The sequence below is a fragment of the Urocitellus parryii genome, chromosome 5 (assembly GCF_045843805.1).
Source record: "Urocitellus parryii isolate mUroPar1 chromosome 5, mUroPar1.hap1, whole genome shotgun sequence".
Classification (NCBI taxonomy): Eukaryota; Metazoa; Chordata; class Mammalia; order Rodentia; family Sciuridae; genus Urocitellus; species Urocitellus parryii.
In genome coordinates, this window is record NC_135535.1 from 118,119,456 (window position 1) to 118,147,426 (window position 27,971).

Below are 27,971 nucleotides of genomic sequence, written 5' to 3' on the forward strand. Positions count from 1 at the left end.
TGTGGCCACAAGGGGGTGGCACTGCCATGACCTCCACTTCACTGTCAGAGCCTAAGTTGTAGAGATGAACCCCTAGGGTTAGGCTGCAAAGCGGGTCCAGGTGGAAGGCAAAGTCCAGTCATGGTGATTTGAGTCCCTTTCAGGAGATTCACAAATGGTAAAATATGGCGTGAAAATCACTGCCTGGCTCAAAAATCAGGAGCTAGGGTTTTGGTCCTGACTTGCCTCTAACTTGCCGTTTGTCTGTGTGGAAGCTCCTTGGACTTCATGTTCATTTTTCAGATGCGCCATGCACTGCAACTACAACCCCATCCAGTGGCATTCATCTGTCCATCTGTCTGTTGTCGGGCTCAGATGAGGCCATGGGTGTGAGAGTCCTTTCAGTCTTTTGAGGCCAATGAGTGTGAGGTCACTAAACATTTGGGGAGATGGGTGAGGGGAGTTTCTCTGGTCATCCAGGAGTGGGGAGCTGACAGGTACTAATGTGAGAAATGCTGCTGGTTTGAGGTCAGAGTTGAGAGCAGCAGTTCCTGCATTTGGTTTAGGCCAAGGGAGGGGACAAGATGAGAGTGGGGGTGGAGGAGGGCTGTTTTTGTCCCCATCTGCTTTCCTTGCCTGGAATGGCAGAGACAATTTCCAGAGGAAGAGAGCACAACAGGATGGGGAACCTCCCTTGTCCAAAGGCTACACCTGTTAGAGAAGCAGGTGGGGAGAGTCTTGGCAGGTGATAGCAAACAGCAGAAGCATGAATAACTGGAGATTTCCAAACTGAGGCTTAGTGCGGTAGCAAGCACTTGTTGGACACTTGGCTCACCAAGCTGCCTTGGGGCCTCAGACCTCATGCCTTAGACCTTACAAACAGATATATTTAGGTCTCTGATTCATACATGTGTATACACACAGTTTCTCACTATCCTTAGACAAATGTCCACACGTGCACAAAGTTAGAGGCCCCACAGTCAGCTGAGCACACTCCTTTACTGAGACTTGCGGTCCCGACTTAGATCTTATTAGCTGTAAGACCTTGGGCAAGATAACCTCTTGGATCCTTAGTTTTCTCCTCTGAAAAATGAGGATCATACTATTTATGTAATAGAAGTCACTGTTGTCCAGTAGAGAGAATAGTGACAGCTGCCCTGGGGACACTCAAGCAAATCCCTTGTATTTACCCCACATTGGACTGTCAGTATAACAGAAAAGCCCAGGATGAAATGAGACATCCTTGCTGTCCACTAGCTTCACCCGCCCCAGACATTATGTTGCATTGGGCTCCATGAAGGAGAATACACATTTATTGAATTAAAATTATTTGTTAGGAGGCAAGGAAGAGGCAGTCCTAAAAAAGTATTCAGCCTGTGGCCCAGCAGCCCTGCTCATCACAGCAGTATTGTCCAAGAAAAGCAGGGCCTGAGCCTCCCTGCTTTAGCTTATTCCCCTGTCCTGGGAGAGCAAAGCCTTCCCAGGACAGGAAAGGTGGGGATCATGTTTTCCCCATCAAGTTGCATTCATCTGTCCATCTGTCTGTCAGTTCATCCATACATCCATGTAATCAGTAAAAACCAAGTGCCTACTGGGAGGCAGTATTGTATTAAATGCTAGCAGCAGAAACAAAGAATTATGAAATGAAACCCCTGACATATATATATATATATATATATATATATATATATATATATATATATATATATATGGTCTGGTAAATAGTATGCTGTATACTGCATAGATTTTTGGAACCAAGAGACCCAGATTCAAATCCCAGTTCTATCATGGACTAGTGCATGGCCATGCGACAAATCACTTAGCATATATTCTCCCTAGCATTCTCTTCTGTAAAATGGGGCTAATAAGGCCTACATTTCAAGATTTCTAAGGGGATTACATGAGGTAACAGGTAAAGCACTGAGCCTGAGTTAGATGCTGATGAAATAGATTCCACCCCAGGTCCTCTAAAAGCATGCCTGGAGTTAGAAGATGATGGTGTTGAGAACATTCTAGGGGGCACAGTAGTTCTTACTGCCGTGAGATTCACTTGGTCATATTTCCTCTCAATCCAGGACTCTTCCCAGTATGGAAACAGTCCAGTCTTAGCTAGAATTTCTAGGATTCCTTCTTTTTGCAAAGACAGGGTTTCTGGCCTCCAGAATTTTCCAGTTGGTCTGAATACCCAGGGGAAAAGGATGGCTCAAAGTTAAGCCAACGAGACTCAGACCAGAGGCATCCAGGTAAGAGCAGGAGGAATGAGGCAGAGAGGGCTTTCTCTTTGGGGGAAAAAAATCAAGCTCCACTCCCTGGGGAGAGAGGGAAAGAGAGTCAGGCTAGGCAAGAGGGTGAGTTTGGAGCAGCTGGATATTTTGTTTTCTACTAGCTGTAACTAGGTAGTCTCCTGGACTCCAGAACCCCTTTGCGACAAACTCTATGATCAATACACGTTGGACCCAATATTCAGAGACAGGGCAGGCACAGCAATGCAGATGGCACCGTGACAGTTGGGCATGGGGGTAACACAAGTGTGGATTCTGGCTGGACCGGGTGGGTCCTCCTCTGCAGAGCCAACCTTCAGCCTGACTTCTAGTATCACAGAGGCAAAGGGCCTGAGAACTTAGACTCACTCTAGCTTTCTTTTGATGAGGGACCTCACAGAAGAGGCTGAGAGGGGCCGGAGGGATGCTGAGTAGGGGTGCTGGATGGAAAATTACAGACCAAGATTCTCACTTCACACCCCTCTGCTGCTGGGAAGTTCTAAGAGACAAAGAGGAAGCACATGTAGAGGGAAATTTCCCCTTCTCCCCACAACTTCCCCTCCCCCCACACCACCTGTAGCTGAAGAAACAGCTTTGTCTAGAAGAAGGCACTGTCCCTTCTGAATGAAGGGCCATGGGACAGTCTTGTCCCCAGTGCCTTGAGGGCATGCTCAAGAGAGGTGACCGAGGGCCTCATTCTGGAGACGCTCACTGGGCATGCAGCACAGGGCACATACTCCACACAGGCCCTTCAGCACGGCCTGCTGCCAGGCTACTCCAGAGGAATCCTATCTGTGTACATCAGTGCCAAGAGGTGCTGCTTAGGACCAGACCCTCCACGTTCCGAGCCCCTGCTTCCAGAGGCATCATAACGAACACCAACAGCTTCCCTTGAGCTCTTGGGCTAGCCTAGGCAATGACCAACTGGTCTGCAATAATCCCTGCAAACTATGGATCATTAACTTTTCCAGTGTGGGAAACTGAGGCTCGGCTCCTCACCTCCCTGACCAGACTGGTAGGTGCTAGAGGAGAGGAGGAAAGCCAGCCCTGTCTGGCTGCCGACCGGAGTCCTCTCTGCATCGTGTACCTGGAGATACACACGCTCTGGGTGCTTTCTCTAGGAAAATCCCAAGGAGAAGGTAGTGGTTCTAGAGCTCTGCCTGGAAGCCACAGAGGGCAGGTACTTGGTGGAAAACTCCAGTGTATGATTCACCCTCCTCCCGTGCCCTCATCAGGGAGGCCAACTCCCCTCCCGAGTTTTCAGCCTCCAGCCTGGGAGTTGGTGGCTTGCATCTGCTGCTCTGGTAAGAGAGGGCTGTCCCTCGCCTAAGAAGGGGATGGTACTGTGGTGGGGGGCAGAGGGAGAAAGGGAAGGGGCAAAGAACAAGAGGGGAGATGAGGGCAGGATGTGAGGGTCTGAGCCCCTTCCCCTGCTCAGCCCAGCTACGGAGGGGACAGGACGTCTTGGGACAGTGCCACTGGGAGGGCAAAGGCCAGGAGGGAGGGGGCTACAGCGCGAGTGTCATGGGTTGGGGGCAGGGACAGAGGGCTTGGCTTCCTGAGGTTGGATGTTGTAATCCTGATTCGTAGACTTTTGGCTTCAATCCCTCCTGTTACTTGTGGTATTTCTGTCCCTTCACTTCCCAATACTCTGTCTCTCTTTGTCTCACACACACAGAGAGAGTGGCTTTCTGCCTGGGAGTCCCAGGACAACTTGGATGGGAGTCCGTGCTGGGAGGAACAGGAGTGAAGGTGGAGAACATTCCCCTTTCAGGTCCCTGGAATGACCCGTGTATGGAGCTGAGCTGACTGCAGGGCACTGAGGTGAGCAGGAAGCGGAGGGGCTGGACTTCACAGAACTATGGAGGGGGGTCTTGGGGAGCGGGGGTAGGCAACTGCAATTCCCCACGCCAAAGAGAAAGTCTGGTATTGGGAATGCTGGGACAATGGGTGCCACCAAGTGCCCCTCAACATCCACAGCACTGGGTGCTCAGGAATAAACCTGGGTAGCAGGAGAGTCTATTACCGGAGCTGGCCCTGGGCAGTGGGTGAAAGAGGGGCAGTCAGCTGACTTGGACGGTGGGGGAGGCAGGCAGTGCCCAGAGAGGTGGGAACTAACCATCACAGGTGAGGGGTGACAGTCCTTCCCTTCAGGGTCACTGGTGAGCCGGAAGCCGAGTGGCTCCCAAAAGAAGGAAGCAGCCTGGCTCTTGGGTGGCAGCAGGGGCGTGTTTGTGTCTAAGGTTGGGGGCGGTGTGAGGGAAAGCGTGGGCAGCCACAGCAGAGCCAGGCCGCCCACGGGGTGTGAAGGGCTACAGACAGAGCCAGGCTTTGGTGCCATGCACACAGGTATGTGTGTGCAAAGAGACGTGACGGAAGGCACCAGTGTGCGTGTAGGAATGGGTATTGGTATGTGGGTGTGGGCTGCAGCAGTGGCCAGGCCCTTCTCACACTGGATAGGCTGCCAAGGAGACTGAGCCCGGACCTGGCCACTGGCAGGCAGCGGCATTTCTGGACTTCACCTGCCAGAGCCCGGCCAGCCTTCCATCTACACCCCCAGCACCCCAAACAGAAAGTAGCTTTGTACTTTCTAATCTCTGAAAGACTAGAGCCCAGTGTGTGCATGGGTGTCTTTGCTTCTTGGGGGGGAGGACCATCCCCTATCTCCATCTTCTGCCCCATTTTAATAAAGCAGGGAGACAGTCTGGGGAGGAGATGCTGGGGGCTGCCAAGGGGACAGAGCTGGGGTGAATTCTTGGGAAGATTTCCAGAAGTCATCTTTGTGGTGGACAACACTGGTGAAACCATTCTTAAGAGATGAGAGGTAGAAAGGTGCAGAGGGGGTAGGCTATGCTGTCCTTTTGGCTTTTAAAAATAACCCCCAAAGGATAGCCACATATTGTTTGTTTTTACGTCTAAGGTCCTCCAGGATATTCCTCCCCCTCGTCTAACTGAACTCTCTCTTGCTTCAATTCCAGTCTGTTTCCCCTTAACTTACCAGGGCTCTGAGCCAACTTTTCCTTTCACTTGCTCTTGCTTTCATTCTGCCATTCCAGTTTTTCATTCTTACCTGTAAGTCATGCTTCTTCCAATAATATTTTTGTTTCAAAAAAATGAATGACCCCATGTCAGTTCATGTTCTCTCCTGTCTCCTCCCCCATCCTTGATACAACCCAAATCCTTGGCACAAACTGAGTTCTGTCCTTGCTCTCCTTCAGCTTTCCCTTCATCCATCCTTTCTGTTACTCCTTTTATCCATCAGGTCTGCCCCCCGACACCTATTGAGAACATCATGGTCTTAAAATAGTCACCTCTGGTCTGGAAATAGTCAGGCTTTTCTGATGACCATTCCCTTGGGGACCTTGTGCTTGGGCTTGCCCTGAGCTCAGCTACCCTATGGCTTGGCAAGCAAAGACAGTAGTTGCTGGGGCTGGGATTGTGGCTCAGTGGTAGAGTGCTCGCCTAGCATGTGCCAGGCCCTGGGTTCAATCCTCAGCACCATCACATTAAAAAAATAAATAAAATAAAGGTATTGTGTCCAACTACAACTAAAATAAATATTTAAAAAAGACAGTGATTGCTTATTATGGATCTTACTGTTATTCTCCCACTCTTGCAATATTCCTGTTGAGCAGGGGTCCTTCTCTCTTCCAGGAGGATTTAAAGTTCAGAGAGGAAGTGTGAGTTGACTAAGGTCACACCACAAGACCCAGCTCCACCACTTATTGTCTTGGTAAGTTTATTCCACCCTTCCAAGAGAGTTTTACTGAGCTCCTGCTAGGTGCCAGGTACTGTTCTCTAATCTCTGAGCTTCGCTTCCTCATACATAAAATGGAGCTAATAGTAACACCTACTTCAGAGACTTATGAGGAAGAGATTCAATAATGTACATAGAGATCAGTATGTTTTTAACTCAGTGCTTCCTCAAATGTTAACCTTCTACTGTTATTGTAATTAGCAAAATGTGGATGAGATCTCGGGTTTCCTCTCTGATGCTTTTGAGTCTGTGTTTCCAAGTTTTCATTCACTTATTTGTTCATTAGTTTGATAATGATTCAAGGGCCGTTCCTTAGGGTGCCCCAGGTCTAACTCATTAGCAATGGTCATTTTGGGGTTCAGGTGTCATGGGCCTCTCCCCTGGGTGGAGCTCCCCTGTCCTTTCAACCTGAAGCTCTGGTTCTTTAAGTTCCCCTGGGACTGGCCACTTCCTCCCAACATGAAGCCCTCTTTTCTTCTCTTCTTCCCTCCTTCTCTCTTGTACCTGGCCTCTGAATTCCCAGGTGACTCCTTGTTCTCCCTCCTGGATTGAGCTTGCATTAGAAGCCTCTGAACAAGTCCCAATCCCAGCATTTTACCCTGACATGCTTTCTGCTCCTGGGATAACCTGTACCCTCCAAGTCACCTTCAAAAATTTCCATAACCTCAAATGGCTCCTGCCCACGCCTCTCTAACTGACTTGGGTTTGGGCTGTTGCCTGGGTTAAAAGGACCAACAAATAAACACAGACTTTTCCTTAATAAAAAGACTCCCTTGTGTTTCTCTAGAGCTTCGGAGGAGCATGGAGCACTGGGTAGTCCTGGTCACTTTGATTCCCCCAACACCCCTCCGAGGTGAGGGGTGGCAGGATGGGTGCTTCTCTCTGTAGGCTGGGACAATGTCTCCTGGCACTTGCCTGGGAATAAAGACACAAGTGGCTTCAGGCTGATTGTCTGTATGGGTGGAGAGAGGAGAAGGCAAACATGGGCTGCAGAAACAACTCTGCTGCAATCTGTCTCTTGGTGATTGACAGATGAGAGGATTGGAAAATAAAACTGACAGGGGTCCACATCATTCTCCTGGAGGTCCAGGGAGTTTGGGGATCTTTAAGAGGGGAGGGATTAAAGGATGGTCAGTGATCTGCCATGATGGGCAGTTCTTACCAGGCTTGTCCCCACCCTTTTAAATAAGTACTTTTATTTATTTATTTTTATGTGGTGCTGAGGATCAACCCCAGTACCTCACTGGTGCAAGGCAAGCACTCTACCACTGAGCTACAACCCCAGTCCTGGCTTCCCTCTTGGGAGACCATTTGGTCATCTTGGAGTCATCTGGAGATGACCACTACCCAAGTAACAATTGCTCTGGTGACCTCTCCTGGCACATAGCCCCCTAAGTTTTCTCATGACAGAAATGCAACTGAGAGAAGAGAAACAGGGCTCCTTTGAAGGCCTATACTTGGCCCTGGTGCCAGTTCTAGTCCCCATCCTGCTTTGTTCTGAGGTCCCACCTTCTCCTGCCCTTCCAATCAGACACCCTGGGCTAGCTGGCCCCATGTTTACCCAGAGTTGATCCATCACCTTGGCACAGGAACGAGCACAAAACTGGGAGGGGGGACAATACAGCCACCTTGGACAAACTGCCCTTTGACCCCCATCACCTCTGGCAGCCTTTGATTCCTTCTGCCCCGGAGGTCAGAGGCCAGGCTAGTGTCACCCACTAAATCCTGAGGATCTGGGCACACGAGCCAGCTGTGATGGTGACTGGTGATAGAGATCAAGAGCCACTTGGTCTATAATGCCCCAGGCTTGGACTTTCACGGCAGCTCTGCTCCTGCCTGGTCTTTATCTGTCGAGGCTTGACTTTCCTGTCAGCACATCTGCAAACTGAGATTTGCTCCCCATTTGTTTAGTCTCATGACTCTGAGAGCAAAGTGTAACTCTATGGAGAGGTGCCATGGAGAAGAAAAGCAATACTCCAACAGCAAAGACCGGGCTGGGGAGGGCAGGACGGTGGGGTCTGTGCCAGGGTTTTATAGTTCACTCCTCCTCCCACCAGACTTTGCCTCTCTGACATCTTGCTCCATCCCACGGGGACTCCCAACTCACTATCTGGCTATGGACAAAAAAGTGGCAGTCCCTGAGAATGGGCCTCCTATGGTCTCCTGGGTCCCGGAGGAGGGAGAGACGTCGGACCAGGAAGGCGAGGACCAGGTGAAGGATCGGGGCCAATGGAACAACAAGATGGAGTTTGTGCTGTCAGTGGCCGGGGAGATCATTGGGCTAGGCAATGTCTGGAGGTTTCCCTATCTCTGCTACAAAAATGGAGGTGGTGAGTTCACACTGGGGTAGGCGTGGTGGGGAGAGCCGTGCACTGTGGCTGAGCAGTGCCTACCTGGGCCCCTCCTTCCCGGGCAGTGCAGTCACAGGGAAGGGGGGCTGTCAACGAGTTGGAGGCCTGTGGTAGAGCTCCAGCTCCACCTCCAGCCTCAGTGTTTCCCTCTACGAAATGGGGATGATACCTCACAGGGATCCGGTGACTTTTAAATGAGGCCACAGCAGGACCAAGAAATCTGGGTCCTCCATCACTCCATACACACTCCATTCATTCATTCAACTAATATTACTCCAGGTCTATCTTGTGCCAGGTACTGTTCTCGATACAAAACAGAGCCCGCTCTGAGTGTTATATTTTGACAAAGGCTGACAGATTACAGACAAGAAAATGTGTACTATGTCAAGTGGTGATAAGCAGAGTGGCAAGAAGTAAAGCAGGGATAAGGGACAGGAAATGCTGGATCACTGGGGCAGGCAGAGGGATTTGATACAGGAAACAGGGAGACCAGGAAAGGTTTTGCCAAGAAGGCAATATTTGAGCAAAGATGTGAAGGTGAAAGTGTGAATCCATGGTTGCATGCGGGACAAAGAACATTCCCAACACTGGGAATGGTGAGTGCAAAGGTCCTGGGGTGAAAGAGCAACGACCTGTTTGAGGAACACTGAGGAGGCAGTGTGGAGCTGAATGAGAGAGGAGAATGAGCTCAGAGAAGTAATGGGTTTAGATCTTGAATTCTTTGTTCCAAGTGAAATGGGAGCCATTGAAATATTTTGATTGGAGAAACAATAACTTGTCTATATATTTTTTTCAGATGAAGAAAACGTATTTGATTGTTTTTTGGCATCGGTAGTAAAAGTTAACAAGGTCACAGTGGGGAAGGGCCAGATTTATTTTTTTAAGTGTGCCATTCAGTGATTTTAGTATATTCACAGAATAGCGCAACCATCACCAAAATCAATTTTAGAACATATTCATTGTCTCTAAAAGAAAGTCATGTCTACTAGCTGTCACTCCCCATTCCCTCACCCCCTCCCCACTTTCAGCCCTGGGAAACCATTATCTGCTGTCTCTAAGGATCTACCTACTTGGGGTATTTCATGTAAATGGAACCCTTCAATATATAGTCCTTTGTGATCGACCTGATTATTTTTTTTTCCTCTTGAAATTACCTTTTTCTTTCATATTTTTTCTTGTCATACTGGAGGTTGAACCCAGGGGCAGTTTACCACTGAGCTACATCGTCAGCCTTTTTTTATTTTTTATTTTGAGACAGGGTCTCTCTAAGCTGACCTTGAACTTGCTATCCTCCCGTCTCAGCCTCTCAAGTTGCTGGGTTTACAGGCATGCACCACCAAGGCCGGCACCTGTTTTTTTTTTTTTTTTTGGTAGAAATTATATATGTTTATTATAAATGCTAGAAATACTCTAGGTGGGTAAAAAGAAGAAATACATTGAGAGATAACCATGGTTTAGGAAATCCTTCTAAATACTATTTATATGTAATTTGACAAAATTACATGAGTATTCACTACACATGTTGCTATGTGTTTTATTTTTACTTTTTTTAAAGAGAGAGAGAGAGAGAGAGAGAGAGAATTTTTAATAATTATTTTTTTTTTAGTTTTTGGTGGACACAACATCTTTGTTTGTATGTGGTGCTGAGGATCGAACCCGGGCCACCCGCATGCCAGGCGAGCGTGCTACTGCTTGAGCCACATCCCCAGCCCCAATTGCTATGTGTTTTAAAACTTACAGTTGTTTTCATGAACTGTTTAAACTAATGACTCCAAAGAAATGGAAATGGAATTTCTTGGGTGGATCAGGATGATGGTGGGAGACAGTTAGGAGTGGCAGAGGTGTGCTCTCTTTCTTTGTCCCAGGACATAGTGTTGTGGATGAATCTAGGTTGCTAGAGCCAGAGCTGAGGGTTGTCAAGTCCCAGAGGAGGCCTTGCCCCAGAACATAGCTAATGCGATGCTTGTGGTTGGGTGACTGCCCTCAACTCACTGTTTACATCTTGTCCTACTACCTGGAAGAGAGAGCCTGAGGGCAGGAGGCAGGGCCCCAGGCTCTGGTGGCTGAGCCCAAGTCACCTCCAAGATGGCAGGTCCAAAGAAAGACATTATATCTGTATCACTTTAGCTCTGTTGCTAAACCGCCCAAGTAAGGGTTTGATGAGCTAATTTATAGAACTGGTGTGTTGGAAACTCAGAGAGAAATCCAAGCATGGAGGAATCAACGTCCTCCTCTGCGCTGCAAGGTCTAAACCTGTGACCAGCCTGAGGTGAGGCTCTTCTGAGGTCCCCAGCTTCTGTGGGACCAAAGCCCACATTTTAAAGTCAGAACGGAAGCCGTCTCTTTTATTAGAGAGAAGGACATCTGACAGTTGGCAGAATGGGCCTGTGGGCCACATGCCCCATAGCTCTCCTAGAAAGTGCCCTGTGGGAGAACCCCGGAGCTCCGTCCTTTCTCCTGAATCCTGCCCTCAGCCCTGGCGCTGCAATCATCCACGAAACCCAAACCTGAGCCAGTTGTGTCATTGCAGTGTGCTCGCCAATGCTCTAGTAGCACTCAGGCTGGGGAGGCCAACGTGAGGCAACAGGACTGTAGCTCAGTGGAGAGTTAGGTGGCACTCTGGTCCAGAGGACATCAACCCTTCTTCACTCTCACCTGTTACTAGGGGGGACGTGTTGGTATAAGAGTTACGGAGGGCAATGTGAAATGCATGCCAAAGACCTTTAGGCAAGGTATATCCCCAAAGGTGGAAAGAACCCAGATGTCCTACAGTGGATGAATGGATACACCAAGTGTGACATATACACACAAAGGACATTATTTAGCCTTAATAGAGAAGGAGATCGTGATATATGCTGCAATATGATGCATCTTGAAGATACGTTAAATGAAATCCATCAGGATAAGTACTCCCTGATCCCACCTTCATGAGGGAACCTAGAGTAAGCACGTTCATAGAAACAGAAAGTAGAACTGTGGTTGCCAGGGGCTGGGGAGGAACAGGAATGGGGAGCTGCTGTTCAATATGGACAGAGTTTCAGTTTGTGATGATGAAAAAGTTCCAGGAGGTGGATGGGGTGATAGTTACACAACACTTCGAATGGACTTAGTGCCCCTGAACTGTGCACTTGGAAATGGTTAGAATGATTCATGTGGTATGTATTTTAACACACATACACATGCATGTAAAACAAAACAAAACAAAAAAAGTTTATCTTTGGACTCAGCAATTCCTCTACTGGAAATTTGTATTAAGAAGAAAATTAGACAAGTGCATGAGGCTATGGACAATGGTCTTCACCGTGGTGGTGTTTCTAATGTACACTGAAAAACCCAACAACAAGGTACTTAAAATATGCTAGAATTCCATATAGTGGAATACTATACAGCCAATAAATGATATAGGTATAGACTCATTGGTTGATATGAACAGGTTCATGATGAAGATTTTTAAAATGGTTATCAAATAATCTATAGTAGGTTCTCATTTTGCAAAAGAGAAATGAATGTGTGTGTTTATAAGAAAACTAGAAGGATTCACAGAGCTTTTTCCTTTATACTTCCCATTTTTTTTCTACACATGAGAGAGATTACTTTAGAGGCATTTTGATGTAGTAGTTAAGATCAGGATCAAAACCCCCGGGTTGGTGCCTCTGTTTCCTCATTTATGCCTCAGTTTTTTTTTTTTTTGCATTTTTAAACCCAGCCTCAGTTTTCTCTTCTGTGAAAGGGGATAGCAATAGTACTTACCACATGGGAGGTTGTTTTGTGAGGATTTTGATGTCGGTGAAGCATTTAGAAGAGGGTCTGACACACAGCACCAAATAATGCCAGGTGTTATTATTAGGTGATGAACCAGAATCCACTTGCCCAATTTGAACCTCTGAGGTGAGGTTGCGGCCTTGGTGATTTCCACCAAAGTGGGCACTGGCTGAAGGGTGTCTTCAATTCCATCACATCATTTGCTGAATGTCTCTTAGCCTGGCCTCCCCTCAGTAGCTGCTGGTCAGTGCCTAATTATGTGATAGCTTTCTCTGCTGCGAGTCCCCTGCAGACCAGAGCCTGATGGGGTGGGGGAACACTCCAAAAATTACTAGTGTGAAAATAATGTTTCCAAGGTGTTTTTTTGTTTGATGTTTTTCTCTAAAATGTACCAAACTTGATAATTTAATAAGCATTTCAAATTATACAGAACACATGTTTTGGTTCCAAAAATAATACACTGATGAAATTCATGAAGCACACTAAGAAAATACATAGTGCACCTACTATTCCCTAATCCTAATTCATTCATTTCCTTTCAAAGGCCTTGCCCACCTCACTCAGGGTTTAGTCTGGAACATTTCCACCCATCACCCCTGACAGCATGAGAAAGGAGGAGGCCATCTTGGGCCCCCGGGAGGAAGGTGCTGGAGGTCTGGGAGGGTCCCCAGGCCGAGAGCAGAAAGGTGTGGCTCAGCCTCTCCTCTCCTCTCCTGCAGGGGCCTTCTTTGTTCCCTACTTCATCTTCTTCTTCAGCTGCGGAGTCCCCGTGTTCTTCCTAGAGGTGGCCCTGGGCCAGTACACCAGCCAAGGGAGCATCACTGCCTGGAGGAAGATCTGCCCCCTCTTCCAGGGTGAGTATTCTGCCTCCTCCTTCCAATACATGGGGAGGTCCTCATGCCCACCTCCTTCCAGCGTCCCTCCCTTCACTGTCATCATCCTCTCCGTACTCACTGTCCCCTTTGCTTATCCACTCTCCTCCTGCACTGAGTGAGAACCAGGCTTTTCAGGGCCCAAGCTTACAAAGCTTGGGAAGGAGGGTGCACGTCAAGAAAAACAGACAAAACGACAAAGACCAAATCAGGTACAGAGCTTGGGAGTGGTCCCTGCAAGGGAGGAACCCTACAGTTCAAGCTTCATCAGCCTCATGGAAAGTGTTTCTGAGTTGATGTCATGGTCCCAGATGGGCCTGCAACACATGTAGTGACAGGAATGATGCTGATGGGGATATCTAGCATCTATGGAGCACTACCCTGTGTCAGGTCTCTTGTAAGCACCTTTCTCACCTAATTCTCTGGTAACTATTGGTTCCATTTTGTAGATGAGGAAAATGGGGTCATTCACAAAGGATTTGAATCCAGATCTACTTGAACCCTTTCCCTCTTGACTATACCAGGGGCAGCTTCTGTTCCTCTCTCAATGAATCTGTTGGCACTAATGTGAGCGGCCTGGGGCATCCTGCCCCAACCCCTCTTTAGTTGATTGGCCAGTCCCCTGGGGGATAGTGGGATGCCCAAGGGGTCTTCCTGTCCTTCAAAGGTTCTTTGCACATTTTGAAATGCAGAGAGGACTCTTCCCCTCATGTCAGTAACTAAGGGAGCCCTGGGGACTAGGCGTTCTTGGGTTTCCTGGGCACAGTTCAAATTGGATAGAGGTGTCATGAGGAACATCTTGGTTACTAGGTAAGGCTGGGTGCCTGACCACACGGGGGAAGACTGAAGCCTGTTTCATGCTGTGCTTCTGGAACATCCAGGGGGGTCCTTGTGGAGGTAGCAGTGAGGGGCAGAGCAGAGCAAAGCTTGGCCTACCAGTTTCTACTCATAAGTTCTGGGCGCTGCAGGAGTTTCTGGGTGTTCTGCTCTGAACTCAGCAGTAGTGTAAAAGTCCCACTCAGCTGAGTTCTAACCCCAGGTCCAAGCAAGCTCCTGGGCAGCAGCAGTAGAGCCTGGCCTCTGCAGAACACCCTTATAGGGGTACCTGGCAGGTGGACATTGGATGGGTAGGGGAAGAGACTGTGAGACTGCGGCTCCTTTCCTCTTCCACGTTACTGGGCTTCCCTTGGCCTGGGTGCTCCGGAAGAGGCTGGCTCAAGGTGTGTGCCCCTCCCGGCGCGCGGTGGGAGTGCAAGCTGCTCACTGCCTGCCCATTCCCTGCCTAACTGTCCCTTCCTCCCGCAAGCTCCCAGCAGCCTGTGCACAAAAGGACGCACAGGAAACGCACCCTGTGCTCACCCACACCCCCCTCCCCAGTCTGCACTCACTCTAGCTTCTGAATCACCTCAGGTCGCTCCCACACTCCCGCGTCCTCCCCGCCCGCCCCTCGCCGGTCCTCGGTGTTGACCAGCTGATCCTCGCCCTGTCAGGTTCCGCCAGGCCACGGGGAGCGCAGCGTTCAGGAGGCTGGCACAGAGGCCGCTTGTTTGTGCTTTCGTGGTCTGAGTGGGAGTCTGTGTGGCCCGGAAACATCCCCCAGGCTGGCCCACCGCTCCCGGGGGAGCCCTCGGCCTTGGCAGCCCTGGCTCTTCAGCCCCCGCAGCGCCCCAGCCTGGCCGCGGGGAGACCACGACGCCTGCAAACCGCCCTTTGCCAGGATAGAACAAAACAGTCGCGAGTGGGTTCTTCCCGCCAAGGGGCAGTTTGGTTCACGGTCAGCATTGATTTCTGAGCCAGCCCTGAGGCTAACGGGTGGTTCCACACAGGCCACAGCCTTCGTTAAACAGCATTGATCAGCCTGTGTCCTCTGTTCTCCAGAACTCAGTCCCGGTGGACAAAGTCCGGGTGGGCTTTGGCCTGGGGGAGCGCCACCCACCACCCCTCCCAGCTGGCTTTCATTCAGCCTGGCAAAATGCTGCTTCTAAAATGACTGTGAGGAGATTCCACTTTTATTTAATTAATTTGGTATTTTTTTAGGTACCAGAAATTGAACCCAGGGGTGCTCAGCCATTTAGCCACAACTCCAGCACTTTATGTTTTTTTTTTTTTTTTTTTTTTTGAGACAGGGTCTCCTTAAGTTGTTTAGAACCTTGCTAAATTGCTGAGGCTGCCCTTGAACTTGTGATCCTCCTGACTCAGCCTCTGGAGTGGCTGGAATTAGAGGTGTGCACCATCACGCCTGGCAAGATTCCACTTTTATAGCACATTAAAGAGACCAAGTGTACCCCACCAACCAGAGCCTGCCTGATAAGTGTTAAAATGGAAGCTCAACTTTTGCAGCGAGGGGCTCTGGACGCTGGGCCAGGCACATCATGTCAAGGGCCACTTCTCTCTTCCTGGCTGCTTTCTTTTTCTTATCCTGAGATAGATTTTTACCATTTCCCTCTTCTTACTCCTTTATCCTTCCTGTTTTTTTCATTTTGCAAGTAATACACAATTACATCAGAAAATGCAACAAGCAAAATGAAAAAAAAAAAGCTTGAAAAAATAAACTAAAATCCAAAATCCTATCACTTCAAGAACTTCTTGCTAACTTTTGGGTGGAAATCTTTCCAGAGTTTTCTCATAAACAAAAATAGACACTCTCATTCTGTTGTCATATATAACAAATTAAAATAAAAAAAAATAGACACTCTCAAATATGTTTTACAAAAATGGGAGAATGTATAGGATGATAATTTATAACCTGCTTTTCTTACTTGGAAAAAAGGCTATAAATGGCTTCTCATGTCAATGAATAAACCCAACTCTAAGAAGACCCTTGTAGCCACACCTGGCAGCTCTTTGTGACTTTTTTGCTAATGTTTATCTCTTGGATTCTCCCTGCCCCCCCCCCCATTCACTCTGGAAGGCATTGGACTGGCGTCTGTGGTCATCGAGTCCTATTTGAATATCTACTACATCATCATCCTCGCTTGGGCCCTCTTCTACCTGTTCAGCTCCTTCACCTCTGAGCTACCCTGGACAACCTGCACCAATTACTGGAACACAGGTATCCATTCTTTCAGCCCCTGGGATGGTGTCTGTCCCTTGAGGTTGGGCCATGGTGGCTGGTGATGGTCAGCATATGGCAGAATTGGCCTCAAAGCCACCCCATATGGGCTTTGGTGCCATTCTGCTGGCTGATCCTTCTGGGGGCCCTTAGACCAGCCCCTGGGAGAATGAAGTACAGTTGTGAGAACCCAGTGGGCTTTGTAGCAAGAGGTGATCATTCATCATTTAACAATATTTACTGGGCACCTATTATGTGCCAAACACCGCTCCAAGGCCAAGCAAGGGCAACCTGGACCCAGCCCTCTTCTGAGCTTACTGTAGAGCTGTAGAAATAGTTCAACCAGAACAAAGCATTATGGGTAGAAGAAACAGACAATGAACTATGTAACAGTGGGAGGGAGAAGCATGTGAGCAGCATCAGGCCAGGAAGAGCTGCACCTGGCCTTGGTCCCTTGTCTGTAGATGGGGGTGATAGTTATCCTTGTGAACGACTCATATTGGGGCTGTATCATCTTCAGTCTGGATGGTGCCAGAGGTTGGTGAGAACCAGAGCAGTGAGCACAGGCCACATGAGGAGGAGAAGCTGGTCCCATGAACCTCCTCAGAAGTTCACTTCTGATACTCTGGAAAGTGGGGAGTCCAAAGGTCGACTAGAATGTTAGGGACCCCTAGGCTGGGGGGGATTGGATGTGGGGACATCTCTCCCCATCATGTCCCTAACTGACATGCACTCTATCTTCTCCCCAACAGAGCATTGCATGGACTTTCTGAACCACTCTGGAGCCAGCAAAGTGACCCATTCTGCGAACTTCACCTCACCTGTCATGGAATTCTGGGAGTAGGTGCTGGGCCTGGTTGTCACATGCCAGGGGCCCCTAAGCAGAGGCAGTCTGCATGTCTGAATTGTGCGGATTGGAAAGTCTGGGGTGCAAGTTTAAGACTCTCTGTGCATGCTTTCTAGCACTCATGCACCTCCTACCCCCCATCACTGAAGGATGAGAGAACAATCTCACATCCACCCACGCTGTCCACCTGTCCCCTTACACTCACCCCAGACCCACATGAGTCCACATAGACTCACATTTTTCTCTCCACATCATTTACAGTCTCACGAATATCCACCTACACCCTCACATCCACCCCACACATGTCCAATGGTGTGCTGGAAACAGCCTCCACAGCTCCAGGAGAGCCCACTGTATCATCTCTTCCAAACTCTGTATTCAGTGATGTCACATTGGCAACCTGACCCTGGCCAATGTGGGAGTATTTATACCACAGAAATGGGCAGGCCCTCCGCTCACATGTTCACCTTACCATGGGATCACGCACACTTCCACCTCCACCACGCCACACGTCCCTTCTCTCACAGGTCCCCACACATGCTCACCAACACCCTGTGTCTGCCCACACCCTCGCGCATGCAGGCCCTTGATCACCTAAAGTTCTCTCTCAGTCATACCCACATCTCCATCTCCCCATGCACATCTCTAGAGCCCAACACTTTAGGGTTCAGCCCCTCCCTGCGATACTCGCATTCTGGCCCATCACCCTGCATATACAAATATCTACTCTCCATGGACGTGTTGTTTCTACGTTCCTCACCATCCCCACTCTCTTTTTCTCTATCTGTACAACAGAGAAATCTGGATGAGTTAGAAAGACACAGATACCTATGGGATTATGATGATTTGGTCTTCTAACAGCCAGGGCCATACAGACCACAGGTGGGAACATGGCATGACCACAGGGAAGGTGAGCAGGGCTGGGAGCGGAGGAAGCCCTGGAGTGTGAGGCCTGTGGTGTCAGTTCTAAGAATCAGGACACGTGATGATAGACAATCATCCTTTTTAGCTTTTCACCTGGTTTTTAATTTTTCCCAATCCATTAGGAGACGGGTTCTAGGCATCACCCCGGGCATCCATGACCTGGGGACCCTGCGCTGGGAGTTGGCCCTGTGCCTCTTGCTTGCCTGGATCGTCTGCTACTTCTGCATCTGGAAGGGGGTCAAGTCCACGGGCAAGGTGAGGTGTTCAGGCTCCTGTTGGGCTCTCTGTGGCCCCCAAAGTCCATGGAGACCCCTGGAGGGCCCTCAGGAGAACTGAGAGAGTGGTAGAGGGGAGGTGCATGGTGAGGATGAGGGAAGTTGTAGGAAGGCAAAGTTTAGCTCAATACAAGGAAACACTTTCTGTTTTCAACAGACTTTAAAAGACCTGTTTATGTAAGCAATATTCAGAACAAAATAAGAACCATAAAAGTTCCACTGTTGGAGCTAATCACTGGACAGGCCACCAGCATGATGGCAGTTGGATCTGCTAATCCCTGTTGACTTTCTCTGTGTTGCCTCCTAGTTCCTTTCATAGGTATGTAGGTGTGTGTCTGTAGCCATTTTGTGTATATATTGCACAAATTAGGAACACACACTCTTACATCCACTCAACTGCTTGTTGAATTTAATACATATGGAGAATATTTTTAGCACAAGTCACAAACAGAAATGTCTTTGGGGTGGTGAGTTGCCAGTTGCTGATGGGGTTCAAGCCAAAACTGGGTAACAGTGGGTTTATTATATAGAGAGAATTGGGGTTTGAGCTTGATTTCCAACACAGAAAGCCTAAGATGCTGCTTGGTGTTTTTGAAAGCCAGGAATGGCAGGATGCTGACTGTTCTGATCAGCCCTACAGTTAGGCTGTTCCCCTAGCAGCCCCCTCTTCTTTGGGTTGTGGTGAAAATAAAAGCAATACTAATGATAAGAATCATGGTAGTCCTAACCACACAGATGAGGCCACTCGCTCCCTTGGTAAGGAGCTGAGTGTGGTCAGGGACAGAGTGGAACACCTTTTGTGAGTCCCTAGGATTGCTGAGCTCAGGCCACGGCTGCTTCCCCAACCCTAAGCCTGGAAAAGTACAGTCTGAATCTTCCTGCAAATCACTGTCCAAATCTGGCCACTTTTTCTGTGAGGGCCGGTCCCACCCTCACCCTGGCCATGGGGAGAGCAGCCAGGTTGAAGGATGAAGGCTAATTAGTTTCTGGGTTTCAGATGAGTCCCTGCCCCTCCCCCTGCCCTGCTGATGTGTGTCTCACACTGGGCTGGGGAGCAGAGCCACTGGAATGTGTAGGGGAGGTGTGGAAAGTTCCCCGTGCTCTCCCCCCAGGCTGTTTCTATGATGGTGGAACCTGGTGGTGAGCTCTGTGTGACTGGCGATACCTGAGGGTGGGGGCGACCGCTGGAGACTCTCTGCCGGGTCCTGGCTGCCTGGCTGCCAGGTCTCCACCGGGAGTGACCTTGGCCTATTTCTCTTCCAGGTTGTTTATTTCACAGCCACTTTTCCCTACCTGATGCTGGTCATCCTACTGATCCGAGGTGTCACCCTCCCTGGAGCCTATGAGGGCATCATCTACTACCTGAGACCAGACCTGCTCCGCCTCAAGGACCCCCAGGTGGGCACCATGTGGGACCTTTTACCTTTGAGGTGGAGGGTCCTGCCCCAAACCCAGTCTGCATTTGAAAGTCTTCTATTGCTTTTCCTTTGGTAAAAAAGCAAGAGATGCCCACTGGAGAAAAATTAGATAACATGGAAGAAAATTGAAAAAGATTTAAAATCTCTTATAATCCCTCCATTCAGGTACAGTTTCTGTCGGCATTTTAGGATATTTCCTTCCAACCATTTTCACTATGTGGTTGGCGTATGTGTGTGTTTTGATATATATATATATATATATATATATATATATATATATATATATATATAGACACATCTATCCTTGTTTCACTTATGAGACTTTTCCGTGCCGTCAAATTCACCTGTAAATGTAATTTTTAACACCTGCATAATATCTCATCCATTCATTAGTCATTTATTTATTCAAAAAAATATACTGAGGACCCATTAAGTGCTAAGTACTGTTCTAGTGCCAGGGATAGATCAGTGGATAGAGGGCAGTCTCTCTGCCCTCTTAGAGCTCATATCCTGCCCTTGGACATTTAGGTGATATCTATTTTTTCCCCCACTCCTGGGGAATGAGCCCAGAGAAACTCTGTCACTGAGTTACATCCCCAGTTCTTTTTATTTTTGATTTTGAGACAAGGTTTCACTAAGTTGCTGAGGCTGGCCTTAAACCTGTGATCTTCCTGCCTTGGCCTTCCAAGTTGCTGAGATTTTAGACCTGTGCCACTGCACTTGGTGGTGATATCTATTTTTAAATATAGGGTTATCCCTCAGTATCCATGGGAGATTGGTTCTATGGCCCCCACAGATACCAATTTTTTGGATGCTTAAGTCGCATATAAAATGGCATAGTGTTTGCATATAATCCAATGCAATTTTTCTGTATACTTTAAATAATATCTAGATAATTTACAGTAGTTACTGTAATATAAATGCTATAAAATTAGTTGTTATACTGTATTATTTAAGAAAAAAATCTGTTCATGTTCAGTAGAGGTACATTTTTGGGGTGAATATTTTTGCTGTGGTTGGTTGAACCTGTGGTTGGTATTGGCTTTAAAGAGCCTTTTTTTTTTTTTTGGTATTGGGGATTGAATCCAGGGTGTTTAACCCCTGAGCCACATCCCCATCCCTTTTTAATATTTTATTTAGAGACAGAGTCTGGCTGGGTTGCTTAGGGCCTTGCTATGTTGCTGAGGCTGGCTTTGAACTTGTGATCCTCCTGCCTTAGCCTTCTGAGCCTCTAGGGTTATAGGTGTGTGTCACTGCACCCAGCTGGTTCTGGCTTTAGAGAAATATAGATTTCTACTACCAGTATTTGAGGCTACCCTTCTTCCTATAGGGCCTTTGCAAGATTTGATTAATATTTATTTTAATCTTTTATAACTTGATAGGTCCAAGCAGTATCACTTTATGATTTTAATTTAGCTTTTTTTTTTTTTAAACTCTGGACAAGGTTGGGCATCTCCCACATGGTTACTGGCCAACTGCATTTCCTCCTCTAGGACTTGTCTGAGCACATTTTTGCATGCCCATGAAGTCTTGGTGGTTTTTCTTTCTATTTTCATGAAGCAGCCTCTTTGCCCCAGGTCACAGCTGCCTGAGGCATGGTGTAAATACACTGTTTGAATGAATGCAGGCGACTCTTAGCTCTGCCCTGCAGGTGGGCCTCACCCATCTTGGGTACAGCTTGAGTTTACAGACCACACCTGAGGTAGTCAAGGGACACACATGTCTTTGGTGCTTCCTAAGTGTCTATAGGACTGAAAATGGGCCCTGCCTGTGAGAAGTCCACTGTGGAGAGAAGGGAGGACACTAGGGGAAGTATGTCACATGGACTAGTGTCACATGGGTTTGACATTCTTGGGGACAGTGAAGGGTGGACCTAGGCTATGGCCAGGGGTCTGTTTTCCCTGGTTCTAGGCCGTGGCCACCCCCTCCTAACCCTGGCACTTTCTTGGGGTCTCGTGCAGGTGTGGATGGACGCAGGCACCCAGATCTTCTTCTCCTTTGCCATCTGCCAGGGCTGCCTCACGGCCCTGGGCAGCTACAACAAGTATCACAACAACTGCTACAAGTGAGAACTGGCAGGGCTGGGGCCGGGGCAGGGGCAGGGCGAGAGTGACTCCTGCCTCTCTGGGAGCCGAAGAGGGTCACAGTCCTGGAGGTGGGCTCCGAGACCAAGACCCACCGTCCTGGGCCCAGGGAGGGGCACCTTGTGTCCACTGACACCCTGCCAGGCTAACTTTCTTTCTCCCCACTTTCTCTCTTTCTTTCTTTTCCTCCTCCTCTGACACCTGACTTTTGTCTCTCTCTCTCCCTTCTCCCTCCCTGGCTCATCTCTGTGCTTCCCCTTCTGCCTTCTTCTTTCCTCTTTACCCTCCTCTCCTCCCTGATGGGACTCTTCCTCTCTTGCTCCCCACCTTTGTCTGCATCAATCTACTCCCACAGGGACTCCATCGCCCTCTGCTTCCTCAACAGTGCCACCAGCTTTGTGGCGGGGTTTGTCGTCTTCTCCGTCTTGGGCTTCATGTCCCAAGAGCAGGGGGTGCCCATTTCTGAAGTGGCCGAGTCAGGTAGGTGCCCCCGTCTGCCTGGGACCTGAGGGGAAGGAGAGAGGACCGGAGCCCTAGAAACTGAGTGGCATGAACCTTTTAGCCTGGGAAGGACAGTGCTTGGCACAAAGCAAGGTTTTTGGAACCACGGGAAGGAGGAGGGAGAGGGGAAGAGTGGAGTGGATGGACTGACGTGTGTGTGCACGGATGAAGGAATGGCTTTGTCCTCAGGGAGTGGAATAGCGGACTCACCCTGCCATCTTGAGCTAGCCCTGTCTTGAGCTAGCCGTGCACGTGACATGGACAGGACAGTGCAGGGGATCAGCGCTCTGCTGAGGGCAGTGAGACCCTGGATCAGCTGAGCATGCTGTGTGCCTGGCAGGTCCCGGTCTGGCCTTCATCGCATTCCCCAAGGCTGTGACTATGATGCCCTTGTCCCCGCTGTGGTCCTGCCTTTTCTTCCTCATGCTCATATTCCTGGGGCTGGATAGCCAGGTACGTCACCCAGCCCAGCCCTGCCCGGGTGACCTTCTTTCCGGCTTCTGCTTGTCTTGGCCTCACTGTTCTCACTCCTTTCCTCCTACCCATGAATCTGAGCCCTTCTCTACAGTCTGGGGCTCGTGCTTGTGGTTGGTTGGTGGCCCCAGGCCTCGAGACCCTCTTCTGTGTGTGTGTTGGTGGGGGAGGGGGTGCCCATTTTGTTCTCAAGGCTGGAGCCTTCCACATACACAGGTGTCCCCCAACACCCTCCAGCCTCTCCCAGATGCTCAGCACCAGCACAGTGCCAGCCTCCTACCTTGGGCAGGATAGATCTCCCCTTCCATCCTCCCTGTTGGGACCCCTTCTTGTGGACAAGGGCAGGGCTGGCCTCACCCAGACCCCCGACTCCTTCTCGTGACAAATGGGATGAGAAGGGCCAGGGCAGAGCTGGGCGGGGAGAGCGCTGGGCAGGGGCTGGCGGCCTCCCACACATTCCCCTCACCCCAGCTCCCCTCCTGGCCCACAGTTTGTCTGTATGGAGTGCCTGGTGACAGCCTCCATGGACATGTTCCCCAGGCAGCTTCGGAAGAGCAGGCGGCGCGAGCTGCTGATCCTCACCATTGCTGTGGTGTGCTACCTGTTAGGGCTCCTGATGGTCACCGAGGTGAGCTGGATGGTTAGCCTGCTTTGAGGCTCATCACAGGGTGACTTGGGGTCACTGCTGGCCCCTCTCAGAACCACTCTTTCCTTATCTGCTAAGTGGGGCATTGACACCTGCTCAGTTTCTCTCGCAGGGCTTGGGTGGATGGGAAAAGGTCAGCTGGAAGTGGTACCAGCCTTGCTTGATGGGATCTGTCTACCTTAGTTAGGTCTCGAAGAAACCAAATACAAGCTGGGTTAAGCAGAAAGGGGAATTAATGGGGGTTGGGTGGCTGCAAAGTCTAGAGATAGTTGGATTTTAGGTATAGTTGGATCCAGCTGCATTAATGACACGGTCCCTTCTCCTGGCTCCCCTTTCCTCTGGTAACTTTGTCCTCAGGCAGGTTTTCTTCCTGTGATATCCAGGAAGGCTGGTACCACTTCCAGCTGACTTTTTCCCATCCAACCAACCCCATTCTCCTGAGTGTGGCAGGAGTCAGGGTCACAACTTAACTCAGGCCTGCTGCAGGGAGTGGCATACCCCAACCCAAAAGGAACAGAGGGAGGTGGGTGTCCATTCCCAGAGGATGGGATGCAGGGATGTTGACTGAAGGACCTAAGGTAGGGCCAGCATCCTCTTAGATGCAAGGAGTAACTTCCCTGGGCAGGGCAGGATGGCACCCCTGGTGGGGATTTGCCACCCCGGAGGAGCCTGCAGCCAGCGCCCTGGCCCCAGGCCTCAGCCCTGCTCCCTGCTCCACAGGGCGGGATGTATATCTTCCAGCTGTTTGACTACTATGCCTCCAGTGGCATATGCCTGCTCTTCCTCTCCGTGTTCGAAGTGATCTGCATCAGCTGGGTGTACGGTAAGGAGGCAGAGAGGTTGAGGACCGAGTGGGAGGAGGCTGGGGCAGGGGAGGCCCCGGCGAAGGACAGGGTCTGCTTGGACCAAGAGGTGAGTGTTTCCCGAGAACCTTTGCATCACCGTCCTGTTCCTGTTTCCTGGGAAGGTGAGCCGCGGCCAGGCAGCCTGGCATCTCTCCTGAGGGCAGCAAGAGCTGGGACAATGACAAGACAGATTTCCTTGACCAGAGAGAGGAGTGATCAATAGCCATGCAGGGTGCTCTTGACGCAGAGGCGGCCTGATGCCCTTCGCCAGTAGAACCCCAGTCGGAGGGACTGTCAGGGTCACTTGGTCTGACCCTTCACAGATTCCCGTGTTCCCTTTCAAACAACCAGGTTGTCACCTGATTTTGTTTGAATACTTCCACAGGCTGGAAGCTCATTCTCGTGGTTTTGAAGCAACCTCTTCCGTCGAGGCTACTACACATTTCTTTCTCACACTGCAGTGAATTCTGCCTTCCATGCATTCCCACCAACATCCTGGGGCCCTTCAGCAGTGCTGTGGAATGCCTTAATGCCCTGCCATCCCTATGCCTGACTACCAGGAAAAGAAACCTTTTTTAATTGAGCCGTGTGCTCTGTGTCAGGCACTGTACTGGTCACTTTCTCTCTCACAATCTCAGAATCTCTATGACAGTCTTTTGCAGGGGAAAGGGAGGTTCAGAGAGGTGGCATCTCTTGCCTAACCTCACACAGCTAGAAAGTAGAAGGGCCATTGTCATACCCCAGGTCTGCTAGCTCCACTGGGACCAGGTTGGGGTCACAGTACCCATGTCAAAAGACTCAAGGTGAAGTTACAAGTAGGAGGGCTGATTATTTTGCTGCCCTAAGTCTTCCTGCTTGGTGTCCTTTCCTCTCTTCACCTTCTCCCTTCAAGCTTCTGATGTTTTCTGTTTTTTTCTTCTACCCCTTTCCAAATCTTGTTCTCAGAGAGGATCTGATAAACTCAATCACAGTGAGGTCTTAGACTGTGATACCCACCTGGCAACATCTGGCTTTTAACTTTGGCTTTTAGAAGTGAAAGCTATGACTCTTTCATGGTGGGGTTTCACATGGCAGTGATCAGTGGGGAGGTCCTAGGGGTGTGGGGAGAGGAGTCCCCCACGTGGCTTTTCCAAGGAGTGGTTGGTTCTTCACTGCGAGAAGACCAGCTCTGCCTAAGCAAATGTAGAAACCTATGGACATTAAAACAAAACAAAAACAAAACCAGGGTTTTCCCAAAGCGTAAATCAAACCTTACCATGCTTCCTTTGGAACGCAGGGGTAGTTCCCCTGGAGTCTGGGATCCTGGCCCTTGTCCTGTAATTTTCTAACCCTGAGTTTGGTATAGTATGTGTGAGCACGGGGCTCCTCGCTGCTCTGACCCCAGTCAGATCCATGTCTGTGGCACAGGTAAACAAGCATCTGCACTGCCACTGGGCCCCGTTTCAGGCTCACACTTTCCTGTGTGAGGAGGAGAGTGGGGGTCTCCACTCCATCCTTACACAGGAAGTCAGAGATGGTACCAGCCCCTGCTCCCTGCTCTCTGACGGGGGTTCCAGGGGCACATCTCATTCACAGCTGTTCCTGTCTCCCATCCCAGGGTGGGTGGGTGGGTGGGGAAGAAGCCAGGCCAGTCTTTCCCAAAGACCCATGAAGCTCTTCTCACCCTCTTTCCCCACGGTGGACCTGGTCAGGGGCGGACCGTTTCTATGACAACATTGAGGACATGATTGGCTACCGGCCTTGGCCACTGGTGAAGATCTCCTGGCTCTTCCTGACCCCAGGGCTTTGCCTGGTATGTGCCCAGTCTGCTTCCCCTTCCTCCCTCCTGCCCCCAGAAGACTTGTGGGGTGAGGGGCGATGCCTGACTTATGGACCCCCATTTCCCCCTGCCCCACCTCTGTCTCCTTCTGCCTCAGTTCTTGTGAGTGATGCCTTGGGTCACGATTTGCAGTGGCTTTTCCTGTCCCACCTGGGATGCACCACAGTGCATCCTGCTTGTCTTCTTCTTGGGCTGTTCAAGTGGCCAGGGAGGGACTTTGAATGTCCCTCTGTCTCATCCGCATCTGCCCTTTCCTCTTCCCAGGCCACTTTCGTCTTCTCCTTGACCAAGTACACGCCTCTCAGATACAACAACGTCTACGTGTACCCTCCCTGGGGGTACTCCATCGGCTGGTTCCTGGCTTTCTCCTCCATGGCCTGTGTCCCACTCTTCATTGTCATCACCCTCCTGAGAACCCAGGGTTCCTTCAAGAAGGTAGGTTCCGGGCGCAAGAGAGGACGGGCTGGTTGCACACACAGGCTCTGCGTGGGGTGGGGTGGGGGGGCCTGTGGCCTCACAGAATCTCAAAGAGAAGGGCTTTGACCGGTCCAATGGCTTTACTTTCAGAAACCTTCTTGACCTCTGGTAGATCATCAAGGGTAAACTGTAAAGGGTTAAGGGAAGCCAAGTTACAAGAACATAGAGAGACCTAGACACAGAAGCTTAAAGAGCATCGATACCTTGCTCTTGGAAAACTGGTAAGCATGGTTCACTCCACACACAGGCTCCTGACTTCCTTTCATCTTAAGCCTGCTTGGAGACACTGAAAAAGGCTCCCTGTTGGGAGTTTGGGACATGCCTTCCTGGCGGAGGCTATGGCTAATGACCCACAAAGACGTTCCATCTGTTAAAGTCTGTCTGGCCTACAAGTAATAGAAAATCCACCCTGTAACAGTTTAAGCAAATAGGTTTATTTGTTCTTTGACATATCAAGAAAATCAATCAGGGGCTGATAGCATTTGGTTTGGCTGCTTAAAGGGGACATTAGGGACCAGACTCTTCCTTTATTTCTGTGCTTCCATCCTGAACCCAATGTCATTTCATCATGCTTATCCCTTCATAGTCACACAAAAGCAGTTATGATTCCAGTTGTTACATCTGCATTCAAAGAGAGAAGAGGGAAGGAGATAGGACCAGTGTCAATAGCAATAGTAATAGTTGTACCACTGATAACAGGAAAAACAATAGATACTTATGAGCACATGCCAAGAGTCATAAAAAGAATGGTAGTGATAGTAATAACAAAAAATATGCACTTATTGATCACTAAACAGTGTAGTGTGTTCTACTGTTATCCTCATTTTATAGATGAGGAAACTGAGGCAATCTCGTGAACAGAGGAGTTGAGTGAGCTGCTAGGGGTGTGCAGGTGGTTGGGAGCAGGACCTGCACCGGAAGCCAGGCAGTGCCCTCCTCCTCGCTGTGTTCTTGACTCTTCTCTTGAAACACTCTTTGTCCCTGTATGCCCTGCTCTGAGCTGAGCCCAGGCTCACACATGAGGAGCCATCCTTTCCTCCCTCACCAAAAGCATGCACTCACCGCCTCTCCTCTCCTCTCCGCAGCGCCTGCGACAGCTCGTCACCCCCGACTCCAGCCTGCCACAGCCCAAGCAGCACCGGCATCCTGACGGAGGCACCAACGGAGGCTGCAGGCTCCCCCTCACGAAGGAAGGGCTGATTGCTGGGGAGAAGGAGACCCCCTTGTAGGAAGTGTCCACCTCCGCCCTGAGGGAACAGCCCTCTCCTCTGTCCTGCTGAGAACATCGGAGGGAACCCTGGGCACCTGCACCCGGAGGCCACCCACTGTCCTCCTGGCAGTGCGCCACGTGGCTGTATCTGTCATCTACTTCTGACCCAACCCGCTGACTTCTCGGATGAGGAGACTGAAGACCAGAGGCAAAGGGACTTTCAAGTTTGTTTGGCTTCTTAGAGCCAGAGTCATGACTCAGACCTGGTGTCCGTGTGCTCAGGCCCGTGTCCCTCCCTCCATGCCCTGCCTTAATTAACAACCACGTGTGGACCACCTTTGCCACCTGCTGGTGTTCTTTGCCTTGCTCCATATCTGCCCAGTCACACTGTCTTGGGGTGGGAGGGAGGAAGGGAGG

General features: G+C 49.8%; 1 protein-coding gene across 2 annotated transcripts; it reads left to right on the forward strand.

Moving 5' to 3' along the window:
• Positions 1-3,560: 3,560 nt before the first annotated feature.
• On the forward strand, positions 3,561-27,914 carry Slc6a12 (solute carrier family 6 member 12). Of its 2 annotated transcripts, XM_026410971.2 has the most exons (17): positions 3,561-3,580; positions 3,919-4,064; positions 5,895-5,973; positions 8,055-8,327; positions 12,830-12,964; positions 15,894-16,034; positions 16,787-16,874; positions 17,928-18,060; positions 19,344-19,478; positions 21,460-21,563; positions 21,938-22,062; positions 22,424-22,536; positions 23,048-23,185; positions 23,924-24,026; positions 25,740-25,840; positions 26,132-26,302; positions 27,430-27,914. In XM_026410971.2, the coding sequence occupies exons 4-17, from the start codon at positions 8,114-8,116 to the stop codon at positions 27,571-27,573; spliced, it is 1,845 nt and encodes a 614-aa protein (XP_026266756.2). In that variant the 5' UTR covers positions 3,561-3,580; positions 3,919-4,064; positions 5,895-5,973; positions 8,055-8,113; the 3' UTR covers positions 27,574-27,914. The 2 variants fall into 2 exon arrangements, with proteins under 2 accessions (XP_026266756.2, XP_026266757.2); XM_026410972.2 differs by lacking the exons at positions 3,561-3,580; positions 3,919-4,064; positions 5,895-5,973 and having other exon boundaries at positions 8,146-8,327; positions 12,867-12,964.
• The last annotated feature ends 57 nt before the right edge of the window (positions 27,915-27,971 follow it).

Excerpts from the sequence above, each read along its gene's own strand:
- Slc6a12 (XM_026410971.2), top strand. The coding sequence starts at position 8,114 with ATGGACAAAAAAGTGGCAGTCCCTGAGAATGGGCCTCCTATGGTCTCC. Across the intron at positions 12,965-15,893 it reads GATCTGCCCCCTCTTCCAGG|GCATTGGACTGGCGTCTGTG; the intron begins GTGAGTATTCTG and ends TCACTCTGGAAG. Across the intron at positions 18,061-19,343 it reads GGGTCAAGTCCACGGGCAAG|GTTGTTTATTTCACAGCCAC; the intron begins GTGAGGTGTTCA and ends TTTCTCTTCCAG.